This window comes from Aspergillus ruber, assembly GCF_000600275.1.
Source record: "Aspergillus ruber CBS 135680 unplaced genomic scaffold scaffold00056, whole genome shotgun sequence".
NCBI lineage: Eukaryota > Fungi > Ascomycota > Eurotiomycetes > Eurotiales > Aspergillaceae > Aspergillus > Aspergillus ruber.
In genome coordinates this window covers 21,790-40,345 of record NW_024467352.1, presented here as the reverse complement: position 1 = coordinate 40,345, position 18,556 = coordinate 21,790, and the positions used below count along the sequence as shown (strand labels likewise).

Sequence of the window (18,556 nt, the reverse complement as noted above, 5' to 3'; positions counted from 1 at the left end):
ACCTCAAAGTGGTTTGTGCTAGGGGGAACCCGGGCAATTGATTTGTATTCTGGTAGGCAATGAATTTAAATTCAATACACAAGGGCGTGGTGCTCGGATCCCCCGTGCTTCCGGTTTCCGTGCCATATTATGTTGTGTCTGCCCTTGGGGGTTTGCACTTTCGAGGGAGATGTGATCTGAATGTGAACTGAATATCCGGATATCTTGTCTACAGGTATCTGCTGCCAATAGTCGAGTATTGGTTTGATATGCCTGGCTATTGCTAACAGGAGTCGCCATGTCACAACGACGGTATCCTCCTAGTGAGGCAGCCCAGTCTGGGACAACTCACACTGCCCACCAGCTAGGTCGGATAGAAGAGAACATCGATGAGGCTGCATCGACTCTAGTCAGTCCCAACCCCAACCGGCAAAGCAAGACCGATAGCACAGATACCGCCGGTGATCTATTGAAAGATGACATCGGCGAAGAGAATGAGGATATCATCGTCGACGTTGCTCGCAGTATCTCCCGCGTCTCTCAGGAGTTCTCACGGGTTTCTCGGGACTTCGCGAGTCGGGGCGTCAACACATTCCTTGACCCTGGGAGTCGGCCAGACCTCGACCCGCAGTCGAATAACTTCAATTCGAGGCGATGGGTGAAGAATATGCTGGATGTTTGTGCGAGGGACCCCGATCGGTATCCGCGACGGAGTGCGGGTGTGAGTTTTCGGAATTTGAATGTCTTTGGGTACGGGTCTGCGGTAGACTATCAGACGACTGTTTCGAATATGTGGTTGAAGGGGGTTGGATGGCTTCAGGGAGTCCTGGGATCCGGGAAGAAGGTACGCATTGATATTTTGCGGAATTTTGAGGGCTTCGTGAGAAGTGGGGAGATGCTTGTCGTGCTTGGACGGCCTGGAAGGTATGCATTACACTTATAAAGAAGGAGAGTTCTTACTGATTTCTACAGTGGCTGCTCAACCTTCCTCAAAACAATCGCAGGCGAAACACACGGCCTATTCCTCGACGAAGGCGCTGATATTCAATACCAAGGCATCTCATGGGAGGAAATGCACACTCGCTTCCGGGGCGAAGTGATCTACCAAGCCGAAACCGAGATCCACTTTCCTCAGCTCACAGCAGGCGACACCCTTCTCTTTGCGGCAAATGCACGTGCACCATCCAATCGCTTCCCTGGCGTTACCCGTGCTCAGTACGCAGAGCATATGCGGGATGTCACCATGGCCATGCTGGGCCTGACACATACCATGAACACGCCTGTGGGCAGTGACATGATCCGCGGCGTGTCTGGGGGAGAGAGAAAGCGGGTTAGTATTGCCGAGACGACGCTATGCGGATGCCCGCTGCAATGCTGGGATAACAGTACTCGTGGCCTCGACAGCTCCACGGCACTGGAGTTTGTCAAGAACCTCAGCTTGTCGACGCAGTACAGTGGTTCCACAGCCATCGTCGCCATCTACCAGGCCAGTCAGGCCATCTACGACCTCTTCGACAAGGTCATTGTTCTGTACGAAGGCCGGCAAATCTACTTCGGCAATGCATCGGAAGGCAAACGCTTTTTTGTTAAGATGGGGTTCGAGTGTCCGGACAGACAGACTACCGCTGATTTCTTAACCTCGCTATCCAGCCCGGTTGAGCGAAGAATTCGACGGGGGTTTGAGCACCTCGTCCCTCGCACGCCTGATGAATTCGCAGCTCGATGGAGGGACAGTGCAGAGCGGAAGCAACTCCTAATTGACATCGAGAACTTCCAAAACGAATACCCTCTAGGCGACGGAAAACTGGAGGAGTTCTCACGCTCCCGGCAAGCAGAGAAAGCCAAATTCACACGAAACACCTCGCCGTATACTATTTCCTATTCCATGCAGATTTCCCTATGTCTCCGCCGCGGCTTCTTGCGTCTCAAGGGCGACACGAGCATGACCATGGCCACAGTTATCGGAAACATCATCATGTCGCTAATCGTCGCCAGCGTCTTCTACGATCTCGATGAGACAACCGGTAGCTTCTTCTCGCGCGGCGCTCTGCTCTTCTTTGCAATTCTACTGAACGCCTTTGCAAGTGCCCTCGAAATCCTGAGTTTGTGGCAACAACGGGCCATCGTCGAAAAACATGACAAGTACGCGCTATACCACCCATCCGCTGAAGCAATAAGTTCCATGATTGTCGATATGCCAGCGAAAGTAATTGTCGCGATAGTATTCAATGTGATCCTCTACTTCATGAGTAATTTACGTCGCACGCCAGGTCACTTCTTCGTTTTCCTGCTGTTCTCTGCGACGACGACTCTGACTATGTCTCATATTTTCCGCTGGATTGGGGCTGTGTCCCGGTCACTAGCGCAAGCGTTGGTTCCGTCGTCGATATTCATGATGATTCTCGTTATCTATACGGGGTTTACCATACCGACAAGAGACATGCACCCGTGGTTTCGATGGTTGAATTATCTCAACCCGATTGCTGTAAGTCTCCTTCGTCCTAATTTGTTACCTGGGTCCTGCTAACACAAGCAGTACGCATTCGAGTCCCTTATGATCAACGAATTCAGCGATCGCCAGTTCCCATGCGCCACATTTCTCCCCAGCGGACCGGGGTACGAGAACATACCCGCAGAAGCAAGAATCTGTTCTGAAAAGGGCGCAGTAGCTGGTCAGAATTTCATCGATGGCGATGCATACATTAACACCTCATACGAATATTTCCGTCCGCATTTGTGGCGCAACTATGGTATCCTTCTGGGCTTTCTGTTCTTCTCGCTGTTCGCATACATCGTCACAACGGAAATAGTACGCGCGAAGCCGTCCAAGGGTGAGGTTCTGGTTTATCCCCGTGGCAAGATTCCTGTATTCGCAAGGCAAACCCGTTCGGATGATGATCCGGAAGCTGGTGCTATGTCAGAGAAGCCGCAGCAGCAAGATATTCACGACCACGAAGTCGCGGCTATCCTCAGGCAAACATCGATCTTCCATTGGCAAGACGTGTGCTATGATATCAAAGTAAAGGGCGAAAACCGCCGAATTCTGGACCACGTGAATGGCTGGGTCAAGCCTGGCACTCTCACGGCGCTGATGGGTGTGACAGGAGCTGGAAAGACTAGTCTGCTGGATGTACTGGCTAACCGTGTCACAATTGGCGTGGTCACTGGAGAAATGCTGGTGGATGGACGCCTTCGGGATGATTCTTTCCAACGGAAGACTGGGTATGTTCAGCAGCAGGATCTGCATCTAGAAACGAGCACTGTCAGGGAGGCTCTCAAGTTCAGCGCAATTCTTCGTCAACCGGCAACCACACCGTTGAGGGAGAAGATGGAGTATGTGGAACAGGTGATCAAGATGCTCGGCATGGAGGAGTACGCGGACGCGGTTGTCGGTGTCCTGGGCGAGGGTTTGAACGTCGAGCAACGGAAGCGGTTGACGATTGGTGTTGAGATCGCCGCCAAACCAGACCTGCTACTCTTTTTCGACGAACCTACTTCGGGCCTCGATAGTCAAACAGCATGGTCCATATGCACGCTAATGCGCAAGTTAGCAGACCATGGACAGGCGATCTTGTGCACGATTCATCAGCCCTCCGCCATGTTAATGCAACAATTCGATCGACTCCTTTTCCTAGCTCGCGGAGGAAAGACGGTCTATTTCGGAGACCTGGGCCCCAACATGGAGACCTTGATCCAGTACTTCGAAAAAAACGGGTCTTCCCGTTGTCCCAAGAACGCAAATCCGGCTGAGTGGATGTTGGAGGTCATCGGAGCAGCTCCAGGCTCCCATGCAGAGAAGGACTGGCCGGAAGTATGGAAGTCGAGTCCAGAACGTGAACTGGTGCTAGAGGAACTGGAATTCATGAAGGAGGAGCTATCACAGCGATCAGTTAACCCTCGAGCAAAGGAATATGGAGAGTTCGCGATGCCTTTCTGGGCGCAGTTTCTCGTTTGCATTCAACGCATGTTTCAACAGTACTGGCGCAGCCCGACGTACATTTACTCAAAAGCTGCCATGTGCGTTATCCCGGTAAGGATAACATTCTGCATCCTCACTGTGACTAACCGTTGACTGACCGCTCAATAGCCTTTATTCATTGGGTTTACGTTTTGGCGTGAGCCCACGAGTATGCAAGGTCTACAGAACCAAATGTTTGCCATTTTCATGCTTTTGGTGATCATGCCGAACCTGGTTCAGCAAATGATGCCGTACTTTACGATGCAGCGGGCCTTGTATGAAGTGCGTGAGCGACCGTCCAAGGCGTACTCATGGAAAGCATTCATGCTGGCAAGCATTGTCGTTGAGCTCTCATGGAATACACTAATGGCAGCGCCGGTATTTTTCTGCTGGTACTATCCCATCGGTTTGTACCGGAATGCGTCTCCCACAAACTCGGTAATTGAGCGGGGGGGCACAATGTTCCTGCTGATCTTGATCTTCCTGATGTTTGCTTCGACGTTCGGGTCAATGGTTATTGCCGGAATTGAGAATCCTGATACGGGAAGTAACATTGCGCAGCTTTTATTCTCCATGTGTCTCATCTTCAACGGGTACGTCACATTTTCCCCCCTCCACGTGCATTTTGCTGGCCGTAAGTTGGGACTAACTCTCTGTCTCTCTTTTTTTTTTTTTTTTAGGGTGCTTGCGACCCCAGAAGCTTTGCCCGGGTTTTGGATCTTCATGTATCGTGTTTCACCATTCACGTACCTGATATCAGCGGTGCTTTCGACCGGTCTGGCCAGAAACGACGTAGAGTGTTCGTCAATCGAATTGCTGCACATCCCCCCACCGGACGGCCAGAATTGCTCGAGCTATCTCGGGCCGTACGTCGAGCAAGCCATGGGAAAGCTGATCAATCCGGAGGCACGGTCAGACTGTCAAGTATGCTCGCTGTCCCAAACGGATCAGTTCTTGGCAGGGGTGAGCATCTACTATTCTGACCGCTGGCGCAATATTGGACTGCTGTTTGCGTATATTGGGTTCAACGCCGTGGCCGCGGTATTCCTGTACTGGTTGGTCCGGGTCCCAAAGAAGCGGACACGAAAAACAAAAACCGAATGAGCGGAGACGTGGTATGAAACGTCAACAGCCTGTTGGAGAGAGATCTCCACATTGGTTTTCCCAGATAAGATGCAGTTATGTGCATGCACATGTGACCACGGTTGGACGATGCATAAATATACAGATATACATAATTTTAATAAAAAACACGAGTCTTTTTCTTCATCCGGCATGTCCGTGTGACCTGCAGGAACCAATGACGCGGCATTTCTGCATTGTGCAGCACGAAAGAGGAAAGAATAAAGAGACGGCCCGCTGCGAGCGCATGCAGCATGGCTAACACAGTCGTATAGAATGCTCTACGCTCTGCTCTGTAAGACTTGGACCAGCGTTTTCCGTAGGCGTGCTCCGTAGGTGCACTCCGTATGCCTAGTTGCTGCACAGCGGCGCAGTGCCATGCATAAAAAATAATAACAGAAACAAGCCAGAGTGGCACAAAAAGAGGCGAAGCCATGCGGCTAATGCGATCTAAAACGCGCGAAGCCGGTGATCGGCCTGATCAGAGAATAGGCGACCTAGCGAGGCAACCAGAATACCTTCTTTCTTCCCTTTCATTTCTTTGGTCTTTTTTTATTGCCCGGGATTTGATTGATCATTTATTTTTGGCCATCTAATTATATTGCGATGATCGAGGAACTTGCCATATGGAGTTGGCCGTGCAGGATACCACGAGGTCAAGGAGTTCGGTTCCTTAGTGTCTGTTCCTGTAATGAGTCAAGAAGAAGCCTGACAGCTGGGGATAGCGATGATCCTGGGATGGTATCCATGACTTAAGATGGAGGGTTTGATATGAAGAAATTGTTGCATGTCGGGCACCGGGCAATTGGCAAAAATGTCCGAGATGCCTTGTTGTGGTGCTTGCAGGGCGGTGAGTGGCATTAATCAGCACGGCAGTATTTCCCACTAGTTTTCATCACGGAGTACACAGGTCATGTGCCGGTTCAGAGAAGCCGGAAGCCGGCCCCACCAGTCTTGGCATAGAGTACACAGGTCATGTGCCGGTTCAGAGAAGCCGGAAGCCGGCCCCACCAGTCTTGGCATAAGCGGCGCGGCACCTGACCTTTTAAATACCATTGTACGAACAGTGAAATTCAATCCTAAATTTCCTTCTGTAAATATTTCATTCTTCTAGCTTAAAAAAGCCCAGACTACTTTTCACTAGTTACCACTCAGTTATTAACTGCTTACAACTGTCAATATGGATCCAGAAGATTCTTCGAGAAGTTCTGGCGAGGAAGAGGACTGTCACGGCGCTCTACTAGGATAATCGAAGATCCAACTCATGGGTTCTACCTAGGTAGCTATCGACGAGAATAATCAACATGAGGAAGGAAGAAAGGGGGTGACGCCGTATTTATCAACAAAGCAAACAACTGCATCTCATGTGATAACCAGCCAACGTGACCAGGCTGTCACAAGGACATAATTTCAAATATTGATGATGCTGCTGAAGAGGTGAGAAATCCGGTTACCAAAATAATCCTAATTTCCAAGTACTTACTAACTACTTGCAAATTATTTAGCAACCAAGTGCTTTCACTCACTTAACAGATGCAAAATCAAATCCACTTCAAACACTGTTTATTGAGTATACAGATGATCTGCCAGAGTACCCAAGAACACATATACATGGGTATACCTATATTGTATCTGTTGTTGGCCGATTACAAGAAGCAGAACATCTAATACAAGATGTATGTACTTGTACTCATTTATAACTGGTTAACAAGTAGTCGGCAACTAGTTATTAACTAGTTGAAAGATACAATACTCCCGCGCAAGTATCCGTGGTGCCAGAGCAAGTGTCAAGTCATCATTTCTAAACTGTTCAGTGAAGAAATGGATGTGGAAATGTTCTGGGGCTTTGATATGTGAATATTTAAAGCCAAGTCTTCGTACACTATATCACACTTACCTTGATGAGACTGCATGGGAGGAAATCCAGAGTATTCGAAAGAATATTGATTTGATTGAAAGGGACATCCGAAAGCGAAATGCATATAGGTGGCTATGTTTCAACTGCCTTATAACTAGTACGTAACTGATTGCTAACTAATTATGATTTTATTCTAGTCTTTATCGGTCAAAGAAGACATTCTTTCAAAAAGGCCATGCATGTCTTGAGCAACTCCCAACCTGTGCACCAAGATTTAGAAGGCACTTTTATCCTGTAAGGATAATTACTACTTCATGATTAGTTCAGCATTGGTTTCTGACTAGTTATATAGAACGTGAACAATGAATACCATCCATATATTGGATGTGTACATGGAACAGCAGACTTTCTTCAAAAACATCATTACAGCTCGGTTAAAGGCCATACTTCAATTGATATTGACTTCCTAGAGCAGTTGTTCAATGATTCGATCCTGCCATCTCAGGAAGAGTGCGCTGTTATTGAGCCACTAACATCTCGTCGAAAGTATTGTGGTATGTGGTCTTTTAACTGTTTGGAAACTGCTTGCGTAGTACTTATGAAATACTTAGATTTTGACCATATTCAAGGACCTGGCAGATTAGAACATCTCAAATGTGATGTCACTTTTACTGCACTGGTACCAGTTGATCCTCAAGATTGTCCTTATGTTGTCTTCACATCTCAGGGAATCCATAAACATCCTCCTCCTCCTCCACATAAGCCACCAGAGCTTATTCTAAGAGGGGTTCAGAACATAATTAGGCAGATGAGAAACCCAAGCCTAACTCGAGGTATATGTTAAATGATTCTTAACCACCATTAAACTGGTTACTAACCAGTTAATAGCTCAATTTCTGCGAAGTCCAGAACTAGAGGCTTTTTGTTCTCAGTATAATGCCTCTACACCTGCGGAAATACACACATCTTTTTCAAATCTAGATCGCATCTCTGCTATCATACAGAAACAACGACTGCTGTCATACCCAGCTGGTCAGGGCTACAATGGGGTCTTGTATATATATAATACAAATCCATTTATCAGGGTAAGTGCTTGCGAACCAGTTGTAAACTAGTTACTAACTCATTATAGGAATACATTCAAGAGAAGTATTTTGATAGTGAGGGTATAATGATTCTGTGTGCTTTTAAAGAGCAAATCCAGCTCTTGAGTCAATTATCTTCTTTTGAAGTTGACATGTCATACAAACGAATTCGAGAAAAAGAGATAAATGAAGTTGTATTTGCAACTTATCTTCATGAACATGGAAAAAGTAGGTATCCAATAATCAATTACTAGCTAACTAGTTACTTACTAGTTGTAATAGTCATCACCCTTTTCCGAGTTTTCACAAATCAGGAAACAACTGAGGGCTATTATCTCCTGTTTAAGAGAGTATTCTCTCTTATTCAAAAGGTCACTGGAGATGCTATTAAGTTTAGTTCTATACATTCCACTGGAATATATGGTATTGTTGTGGACATGGATACTAAACAGTATACTGGTAAGTAACTAGGTAACTAGTTACAAAGCATTTGCAAAGTACTCACTAACTGCGTAGGCCTTGGGCGCTTCCTTCAAGAAATTGATCCTCTCCGCCGACCGATACTCTGGCAATTAAAGGGAATAATTATTTTTTGCCGTGTTCATTTTTTTCGAACTATCACTGAAGCAGTGGGGAATAATAATAGAGGGTCAGGAATATGGAATCGAATGGCAGCTCTGATTGACTGCAAGTCTGAAGATGATTATGATCAGTTGTGTGATTTATTGATCAGTAAGTATTCCCCAACTGGTTTCAAACCAGTTAACAACCAGTCACTAACTGCCTTAGTTCATGAAGAGCCAAAGGTACAGGCTTGGGCAGAGCATAAGAGGCAACCAATTATTAAAGCTGGCCTTAATAAAAGCTGCTCTAATATTCCTGCCTCTATCTATGATTCAATTCGGAATCATACTAATTCAGCTGAACAATCTCATCACAAGGCTAATGCAGCAGGAAAGCGATTGACATTAGTAGCAGCAATCCAAAAGTAAGTAGTTGAGAACTAGTTTACAACCAGTTGAAGACTACATCTTGAGTGGTTGCTAATGATTTCTAGTTCTGCAAAACTTGATAAACATGATGTTCTTCAATATATAAATCGGACTCGCTTTGGGATTCACCATTCATATCGAACAGCAAATATGGAAGTTAATTATTTACGACACATGGCACGGGAAGGTAATATATATATATATCCACCATTTATGATGGCAATCTTTGCTAATGACTTGGAAATTGCCTAGAATCTCAAAAGCGTCGTCGCTCATCCTCAGCTCATTTATCAATGGACTCTCAACAAGAACCACAACCTCAAAGATTTCGATCCCAATCACGGGTTTCAGGGTACGCATTTTCTAATCAATCGATAACCAGTTACTAACCAGTTACAAACTAGTTCTGCCTCATCCACTTCACAAAGCCTTCGTCGGATCTCCTCGCAGAATATATTGAATATTGAGCAACAACGGCAAGCTTTAGAGCTCCGTGAGTTTGAGCTTCAATTGAAGGATAAAGAGGAAGAAATACGAGAGAAACAGCTCCAAAACCAGGCAAAACAACTTCTAAATGAAGAAAAAGAGTTGGAACTTATGGAACGGCGAGCAAAACTACAGCAAATAGATAATGATATCTAATGGTCAGGAATCTGTAAAACTCAGATGCCGGGTAATTAAAACATGGTATTGTAAGTGCCGGAAGCCGCTAAATGAGTCATGTGACTTACTAGCGCGGCACCGCACCTCTAGAACGATGCCACCCGACCTGTAACCTGTTCATCACGGGTTATCTCAGTGGTGCAGAGACAACAACCGACAACAACCACCATCTCAACACAACACGAGAGGATCGACAATGGAGTCCCAGCACTCGGGCAAGCGCCCGAGCACCCTCCCAAAGCAGAGCCCCAGACGACGCTAATACCGCGCCGTCTTACGGACTGGCCGTCTCCAGGCAGACCAAAAAGCAATGAATCAGCCAACGAAAGGTGTTTGGATCTGCCGATCCTTCTAGAGAGAGGATGGGCAATCTGGGTCTTTTCTTCGCCCTGCGTCACGGAAATTTCCGATGCCAAAGGTGCGGCTCTTGCTGCTGTTCCTGCCTGCTGTACGGAGCACCCGCCTCGTATCCCGTTCCCCCTCCTTGGGTTGATAAGACTCAACAGGGAAAACGGGTAAGGGTGATCATGGCAAAGGGTAGTGGGTGATGACGACCCAGATTGATGATGAATATCCGTCTGGGAGATCTGCCGGGGATATTAAAGGGCTTCTTCTTTTGTCTCTTGATTCCTTACTGCAGAATTCCATTTCTTCAGTTCTTTCGGTTTTTATTTTATTTTATTTTTCTTCATGATCACTACAACCGTCTCTTTTCTAGTTAACAATTCAAGTACACTCTCTTTGTTCGAGTCATAACACGCGAGTTGCTTTTCCGACATTATGGAGTCCAACCTAAACTTCCTCGACCCGCCGGCCGTTATCACGCCGGAAGACCTGTCTTTGACGGATGGCGAATCCTTCCCGTCCCACATGCATCCCTATACTAGAGACCGGACATCTCATATGCGCCAGCATTTGTCCTGGATTGAGGACCATGCTAAGGGTCACTATATCCCATGCCCGCCCAATATCCACGCCAACGAGCCCTTCTCGGTCTACAATGCCGGTTGTCTCTCTGCGGACTACGCAATGAACTTCCCGACGGGTGTCAATAGCATCGCCTACTCACATTCGGATCGATTCATGTCGCCACCGCCATGCACCGGTCATCCGTCGTCATCATCGGGGTTGGAAAGTCCCCGTAGTAGTAACCTTGGTGATATAGGTTGCCATTTTCCGCTACTCTACTCTCCCGACGATTCCATGTTCCCTCTTGAGAACTATTACCCTTCTCCACCGGATTTGACGTCCGCCCCGCCGAATGTCTTGCAGATAGAGCCGGATAACTCCCCACACGACCTGGCCATGGAGAATGAAATTATTTTCTCTGTGGACGACAAAAACCTCTGGGGTGATGGCACAAAACACGGCGAACCGTCCCAGCAGGATCCATCGGTCTTGGAAAAGATACCAACAGTACACGAGATCATCGCAAGTGGCCGACCCAAGACCCCCCGCAGGTCTACGAGTAGCAGAGCGTCGATGCACGGCATTCGTAAGTCACGCACCAACACCCGCTCGCTCTCTATAAAACCACCTCCCCGCCGAAAATCCTCAACGGCATCCGTTAAGCCAGATAAAATGATCGTCGCCGGCGGACGACAATTCATCTGCAGCTTCGCCCGTTACGGATGCACCAGCACCTTCAGCTCCAAGAACGAATGGAAACGACACATCACCTCCCAACACCTCCAACTAGGCACCTACCGCTGCGACATCGGCAACTGCAACCTCCACCGAAGGTCTTCCTCCCTCGACCTCCCCAAACGAACCCGCCCCAATCACCGCACAACTCCCAGTCAACAAAAAGGGAAAGACTTCAATCGCAAAGATCTTTTCGTCCAGCACCTCCGCCGCATGCACATATCACAATCTGTCAGCAGGCATGATCCCTCAACCAAAGAGGAAGAGGCCATTGTCTCGCAGCGCTGCTGGCACCAGCAGCGCGAGCCACCGCAGCATAGTCTGTGCGGCTTCTGTAACTGGGAGTTTAAGGGGGAAAGTAGCTGGGAAGAACGCATGGAACATGTGGGGAAGCATTTCGAACGGGATGAAAAACTCCCGGAGGTGGAAACTGAGGATATTTATTTGAGGGATTGGGCGATCCAAGAGGGAATCATTCGGTGGGATCGTGATGAGTTGGTTTTGGCTCGTGTGTAATGTGTTCTTATTGCTTTGTTGCCTTTATGCCCTTTCTTTTTGTTTTTGTTATAACGTTTCACTTAGCTTGTGATACCTGTGTTTTAGTATATCATCATGACCAATAGACTTAATCATGCCATTGAGAGCTTACTATTAATAGCCAGCACTACAAACGGACGTACAAACAATGAGATCCCAACATAATAAAGAGCATACTATTTTATTCACCAGTAGACCATCCTAGAACTTTCCATTTTTTTTTTTCTCCGTCCCACCTCCCCTCTTCACTTTGACTGTTCCACTACATCTATATAGGAATCCGGGAGTCGCCAGAATGCTGATTCCCCAAATACTTTCCTTGACTCATTGGATCATGCTGTATATAATACACTATATTTACGCCTAATACCCCTCTACAAGCGGCAGATACTCCACGTAATGCACATACAGTATTCAAATCGCCTACTCCGGCATGAGGAAGAAGTCAGCTCCCAAACGGCCTCAGTCCATAACTCTATTATACTAACGATAAGTTTTAATACGTGTGGGTTAATTTCTAGGAAAGGTTAAAGGTCTACTATATCAACCTCGCGCGCTGCCATGCGGTATGAGTATAATTTTGTCAAGCGGCCCCGAAAACTCCCATATTATGTCGGAAAACGTCTCTTCAATTTCGATTACAATAGCCATAAATCTGTATAGTGGTCAGAGAGTCCTTGTAGAACTCTGGTCGGTTATTATGGAACAACCATGTCCACATGGAAATATGTCACTTCGATTATGAGCTCACAGAAGCATCGACGACTGGATCTGTCAATTCCACTTATTTTACCGTAATCAATATCAGCATCAAATCGTTACCCAGCGATTCCTTTCCGAAAGAAACGAAGTGCAAAGTTGGTACTAGGGTCTACCCTTGAAGCAAACAATATAATTCATCAAACCCAAAGCACGATCATCTACTCCGGTGGTAGAGTAGTACTGTCTAAGAAGGGCCGGTTGAGGCAATTCATTGGAAGGAGGGATCGGTATATGCACAAGCTGGGCCATTTCCATTGGGCCACAGAGCAGCATGGAGTGACGATGGGCCAGTAATGGATTCACGCCAGGATGACTTTGAACAGGCAACATGCCCGATACCCAGTACGGCATGATATGAAAGCTTGAAGGCAGTATTTTATATCAAGTGAGATTTTGCAAATGACACGAATTTGAGCAGAGAGATTTTGCGCACAGTACAGAGGAAACTAAACAATAATCGAGCGGCATTTAGGGGTCTAAAGAAAACCATTCAATGCGTGATTTTTGACATACAAAGTCGTACTTTCAGTCAAGCACCAGAGTGAGGAAATTATTGAAGCCCCTTTGAGTTGTTTTTCTGGATTGCCTATAGCTGTACGGAGTGGGAATTTCTCAATGATTTTGTAGTCATATCGACAGGCTCGATGGCATATAAACTGCCATACATTCTTTCTCGGTGACCTTGTCACCCGTAAGTCACAACAAAGAGCAGAGAAGGGCACGATCTCGAATCGAAAGGTCAAGGACCGGAGCTGATAGGACGAAATCGAATCTGGGTAAGGCCAATTCGGAGGTGGATAAGGCCATGCTGGAGGCAAATGGGGCAGAGGCATGAAACCAAGGACTCCAGGACCTTCATGTACAGCTTCCTGAGCTTTCACAGGACGAATACAAGGACCTGGAGGTACAGAAGGGACAGAATGATACTATGAAGAACTCTCCTCCAATGAATGCCGGTATGTGAAGATCATGCGAGGATTTCACAGGTGTCATTGAATAAAGAACCGAGCAGATTTTAAGAGTTACTCTGAATACCTCGTTTAGTTATAATGTAAATCAATATCAACATTTCTTCGTTATCGAAAACACAGGTAAAGACCAATAAACACCACCCAATCTGGCCTTGGCGGGTGTGGAATAACGACAGCATCTCCGCTCCGCAATCCAAAATAGCGACTAGGAGATGACATCCATTCATGCAGGAGACTTTGTATTCTACTCGACCAGTTCTGCTAACACCCGGTACATTTTTTAATGAATGCGACGATACGAAGTAATCAATAATTCACACCACACCTCTGTCAATCGTCAATCGCCATCCTTTCCTCATCGTTGCGATCTCACCACCTATACACATCATGTACGTCTCGTCTCCAATCGCTCAACCAATCTGCGCGCAAACACTAACAAAATCAGGACCGTCTACTCCCTCATAATAATCAACAAGGCCGGAGGCCTGGTCTACCAGCGCGAATTCCACTCCGGTCTGCACAAGTTATCCACAAACGACTATCTCGTTCTCGCGGGGACGTTTCACGGGTACCTCTCCCCAGTCACTGTACCAAGTACATCAAGGCTAATAGATACAATCAAACAGCGTTCACGCAATCACCCGCTCCATAACCCCCCGTCTTCCCCTCGCCTCCACAGCAACAAATCCAACAACAGCATCACACTCAGCAACAGCCTCCCTCTCCGTAACCTCCCCCTCCAGCACAACAACCCCGACAACACCAACACCAACAGCATCCAACAACCCAACCGCCAATACGCCGTCCTCCACCTACTCCTTCCCGAACCCCTCCGTGCCCGCATCCGGGCTGGAGTTCCTCGAGACGGACAAGTTCCGGCTCACGTGTTTCCAGACGCAAACGGGGACTAAGTTCTTGTTGTTTACGGATCCGTTTATGGCGAATATAGATGTGGTTATGAAGAAGATTTACGAGTTGTATGCGGATTTTGTCATGAAGAATCCATTTTATCAGTTGGAGATGCCGGTGAGGTGTGAGTCGTTTGATCGGCATTTGGGGAGTTGGTTGAGGGGGAGGATTTGATCGTTCTGTTCATATTAGGAATCCGGTTTCTGGCATTACGTGGTAATAGAATCTCATCGGAAAAGCGCTGGGCGCCTTTAGATATTACATGTGTACCAAAGAGTTAGAGAGAAAACGTATAAAAACGCCGGGTATGCATCAAATCATCCTCAAAGATACACAAAAAAGAAAAATTACCCTCGGTCTCTTTACGCAGTATCCATCTTGTCCCCACCGTCCTTCTTGTCTCCGCTTGACCCCTCCTCAGGAATGTTGTCCAAGTTGGCCTTGCCTTCTTGTTGCTCACGCTCCTGTTTCTCCTTCTCCTGCCTGTTCTTCTCCTCCTCGAGCGATAACCGTAGGGCAAACGCCAACTCGGGGTCATTCTCGGCGGCATCTTCGAATCCAAAGCCACCCTCACCACCCTCCTCTGCGCCGGCACCGGAGCCATCACCTCCCAAAATGGGACTAACCTGGAGCTCCTCACTCAAAAGGTTCGGGCCAGGAGGGATAATTGCCAGGTTGGAGCCGTCACCTCCCTTGACATTCTCCACGAATGCTTCCAGCTTCTTTGTTTGGTCGGATTCCAGATCTCCAAAGGCAATCACGTCAATCGACACGTTAATCTTCTTCATCTTCTTGGCCAACTTGACTAGCGTCTTCTCGTCTTCTTCGATCGGGGAGCAGGAGAATACGACGATGCGTTGTCTCTGGGACTTTTCGGAACGGTGTTTCAGAGCAAGCTATGACAACACGTCATCCGTCAGCAACCATCCTCAAAACAAATAGATAGGGGAGTGCACATACGGCGGCCACTTGTATGCTCGAGCTCAGATGAGGAGTACCGTGGATTTTTGTACGGTGCAGACCCGACAGAATACCGCCAAACTCCGATGTGAATGTCGACAGAACCTCAGGACCTTTTCCGCCCATGCTCATAAGACCGACGGCCGACTGGGGGTGTGCGCGCATTTTAGCACTGTGAATGACGCTAACGGCGTCGACCTGTGCTTGCCATCGTGTCGAGCTGATGTCGTTAGTTAGGGGAGTCAGTCGGGTCGGGATTGAATCAACACCCACGTATAATCTCCGTTTCTGCTGCTTTCACTGTTGTCGACACTGTAAGATACTGTTAGCTGAGTGTACCAAGCTGGAGGTGGGTTCCGGTAGACGAACATGACCATGGTTGCTTCGAGCGACATCTTGGCGGGGATTTCTCCGGGATCAGGAAGGCGACAAGTATTGTATCTAGCAATGAGTGAGGACAAAAACTGAAAGTACTGAAGCGTTGATGAAGAGAGCAATGACGAAGGAGGTGAGGCGATGGCGGTGGTGGATTAGAGCTGTGGTTGCTGTCACTTGCCGCGGCCGATCGCCAAGCCAAGGATTAAGTCAGCGCTTGTTTATTCCCCCATCGTCACCACCGTCTCTCCCCTCTGTCTCGCCAACACCACCCTACTCGACACCACACGAACTATTCCGCTCCATTTTGAATATATTCTGACTAATTCTACACGGATTATCCCCCACTGCCCTAATTTTCATGGCTTCCTCAACACTAAAGCGCAAGTCCTCCGAGACGGACGACGCGTATCCCAACGATGGAATGCAAACGCCCACAGGCAGTCCGTCCAGAAAGAAGATGCGATTTACGCGCAAGCAAAAGCAAGCTCTTATTGATAACCTACAACTCGAAAGTACGGTTCCCCCCAAAAAACGACTGTCTCCTGTTCCGCACACTAACAATTGAACAGTCACCGAACGAGCCCGCAAACTTCGCGCCCAGTATGCCCTGCAAACCCATGATCTTCGGGCACGGATTGAACGACGCGTGAACCGTATTCCAGTGGCCCTGCGCAAGGCAAAAATGGGTGATTTATTAGAGAAGCATAATGCCTCGCTCCGCGCACACCACTCCCCGAGAAAAGTGACGAGCCCAGCCAAGAGAAATATCACCAACACGACCGCTGGAGCAAGTGCCCGTCGGGTCAGGAAACTGAGGTAAGCCTCCCTCATATTATACTGGTCAATTGATTCCTCTGACAATCACTAGTCCCGAAGGCCCGTACTTCGATAAGGAAAACGCACCTACAGGAGAATCGCTTGATGTTCTAAACAACCCTAAGAAACGCGGCAAGCCCGCTGCTGCAGGTGGTCCTTCGCGCGTGGTCTCCCAGGAAGTCAGGGGCGCCGACTACAGAATCTTGTCTCCGAAATCCTTGAACTCCCGAACCTACCCCCAGTCTCCATTCCGGGCCTCTCCCGAGAAATCGCAACAACCCGGTTATATGTCAAAGCCCATGTCACCTCTGAAACGGTCCAGCCCGCTCAGAGCCGCGGCTAGTTTGTCCGGAGCAAACGGCGCAACCGCCACGAAGGATGGCAGACTCACCTCGCAGACAGCGCGACCAGCCAGCAAAGTCGCGCCAGGTACCAAAGGAATTCGTTCTCCACTTCCACGACCAGCAACCCGCCAACGTGAACGAAGGAACAGCGCCTCCTCCAATGCGTCGTCTGGGACAACGATTGTCAAACCAACCAAAACCGGCACAGGCGCCCGTAAGGCCACAAATACATCGTCTACAACCACCACCGGAGCCAAGAAAACAGCAACAGCACGAAATCAAGTGCCTTCATCCACTACCAAGAAGACTAACACCGCTACTGCAACCGCAGGAAAGAGAGCACCCACCCCAGCCAGCGAAGCGCAGGCCGCAGGACGCAGGGCCCTGCGCAAGCGGTTATAAGTCGGATCATGAGATCTCATTTCATTGGCGTGTTATTTTTTACCTTCTGGAGTTCTCCGGTGTACTTGGGATTGGGACCGGATCAATGGCGTAAAGGGGGTCGACAGCAAAATAATCATTTGGTTCGAGGGAGTTATAACAACATATTTATATTGTCTGGGTTTTGTCCATTTTTGCGCTATCATTCGATTTCATTTTGCATTGATACTCGTCTTGTTGTATTCTATTGCAGATCGACCTTGGTTTGGGTTGGCTTTTTGCACTGCTTGAACATCGAGAATATTGCATTTCTTTCAGTCCATCTATTGATTTTTCTTTGGGATCCTTCAGAACGCCCCGTTGGTAGTTCGATGTTGAAGCTTCAATCAAAACCAAACCCTTTACTACGTACCCGTAACCTGTCGGGGAACCCCGTGTCCTAGTCTTACCATGTAGTTAAAGGATAAAGTCTTAGCAAATTATACATCCCCATTCACAACAGTAGTAGTATCTATGTAAATTACACCACCTTTTATCCACTGGCACTACACCAACGTGCCAAATAAGAAAAAAGCGAAACCGCGGACTCAATCAATGTATATGAGAATGCAATCGAGTAAAAAAAAAAAAAAATAAATAAAATAAAAAGGTAAACAGGCAACTTTGGGATATCAGCACGAAAAAGAGCTGTACGAGAAAGATAAAGAGAAAAAAGAGTGAAGACAATTAAAACAAAAATCAGAAAGAAACAACATCAGACTCGGCACACAAGGTATCTTCGCGATTTGCAGCCATGCTCGCCACAACTCAATGAGCTGGACGCAGAGAAGAGCAAAGGGGAATAGGCAAAGAGAAAAGATATAGCATCCAAGCTTCAAACATGCATAACCAATCAGTTGGCCGGACAAAATAGATGGAATCAGGATCCAAGGGCCAAGCAACACCGTCGCATCGTGATCAAAATATAACTACTCCGTACACTTTTATAAACAGTGGGTCAAGGCCGAAGAAAAGCAGAGAAAAAAAGGGAGATAATAAAAAAGAGTAAGCAAGATGTCGTCCATCCGTCATGGTAAATAACCGGCAATGCCAGTCACTGTAAGGAAACACTCGAAACTCATGTCAATGCGAAGCAAGAAAAGTCAACTCCATCCACCCATTCCTGACGGTGGAGAAACAGAAATGATGAAAACGCTT

The 18,556-nt window shown here is 47.5% G+C and overlaps 6 protein-coding genes across 6 annotated transcripts; 5 read left to right on the top strand and 1 right to left on the bottom strand.

Annotated features, from left to right (window-relative positions):
- Positions 1–277: 277 nt before the first annotated feature.
- On the top strand, positions 278–5,041 carry EURHEDRAFT_519330 (pleiotropic drug resistance family ABC transporter; the record flags this gene model as incomplete). Its single annotated transcript, XM_040786779.1, has 6 exons — positions 278–347; positions 390–903; positions 952–2,464; positions 2,516–4,009; positions 4,067–4,530; positions 4,618–5,041. The coding sequence occupies 6 exons, from the start codon at positions 278–280 to the stop codon at positions 5,039–5,041; spliced, it is 4,479 nt and encodes a 1,492-aa protein (XP_040633894.1).
- A 1,523-nt stretch (positions 5,042–6,564) lies between these two features.
- EURHEDRAFT_467750 (uncharacterized protein) lies at positions 6,565–9,636 on the top strand (the record flags this gene model as incomplete). Its single annotated transcript, XM_040785206.1, has 12 exons — positions 6,565–6,735; positions 6,927–7,045; positions 7,115–7,211; positions 7,270–7,471; positions 7,604–7,750; positions 7,806–8,002; positions 8,050–8,230; positions 8,285–8,461; positions 8,519–8,734; positions 8,792–8,990; positions 9,060–9,181; positions 9,377–9,636. Coding segments are annotated over 12 exons (2,088 nt in total), but the record flags the coding sequence as incomplete, so codon positions are not given.
- Positions 9,637–10,437: 801 nt separating this feature from the next.
- Positions 10,438–11,817, top strand: EURHEDRAFT_382187 (putative C2H2 finger domain protein; the record flags this gene model as incomplete). Its single annotated transcript, XM_040779505.1, has 1 exon — positions 10,438–11,817. The coding sequence occupies one exon, from the start codon at positions 10,438–10,440 to the stop codon at positions 11,815–11,817; it is 1,380 nt and encodes a 459-aa protein (XP_040633892.1).
- Positions 11,818–13,958: 2,141 nt separating this feature from the next.
- On the top strand, positions 13,959–14,654 carry EURHEDRAFT_382186 (trafficking protein particle complex subunit 4; the record flags this gene model as incomplete). Its single annotated transcript, XM_040779504.1, has 3 exons — positions 13,959–13,969; positions 14,017–14,139; positions 14,198–14,654. The coding sequence occupies 3 exons, from the start codon at positions 13,959–13,961 to the stop codon at positions 14,652–14,654; spliced, it is 591 nt and encodes a 196-aa protein (XP_040633891.1).
- Positions 14,655–14,662: 8 nt separating this feature from the next.
- Positions 14,663–15,981, bottom strand: EURHEDRAFT_314436 (proteasome regulatory particle base subunit RPN10). Its single transcript, XM_040778315.1, has 4 exons — positions 15,810–15,981; positions 15,714–15,752; positions 15,441–15,660; positions 14,663–15,376 (listed from the first exon to the last, which is right to left on the bottom strand). Exons 1-4 carry the CDS (start codon positions 15,833–15,835, stop codon positions 14,843–14,845), a joined length of 819 nt encoding a protein of 272 aa, XP_040633890.1. The 5' UTR covers positions 15,836–15,981; the 3' UTR covers positions 14,663–14,842.
- Positions 15,982–16,067: 86 nt separating this feature from the next.
- On the top strand, positions 16,068–17,856 carry EURHEDRAFT_527198 (uncharacterized protein). The gene is made up of 3 exons (XM_040787014.1): positions 16,068–16,330; positions 16,388–16,634; positions 16,687–17,856. The coding sequence occupies exons 1-3, from the start codon at positions 16,177–16,179 to the stop codon at positions 17,378–17,380; spliced, it is 1,095 nt and encodes a 364-aa protein (XP_040633889.1). The 5' UTR covers positions 16,068–16,176; the 3' UTR covers positions 17,381–17,856.
- Positions 17,857–18,556: the final 700 nt, after the last annotated feature.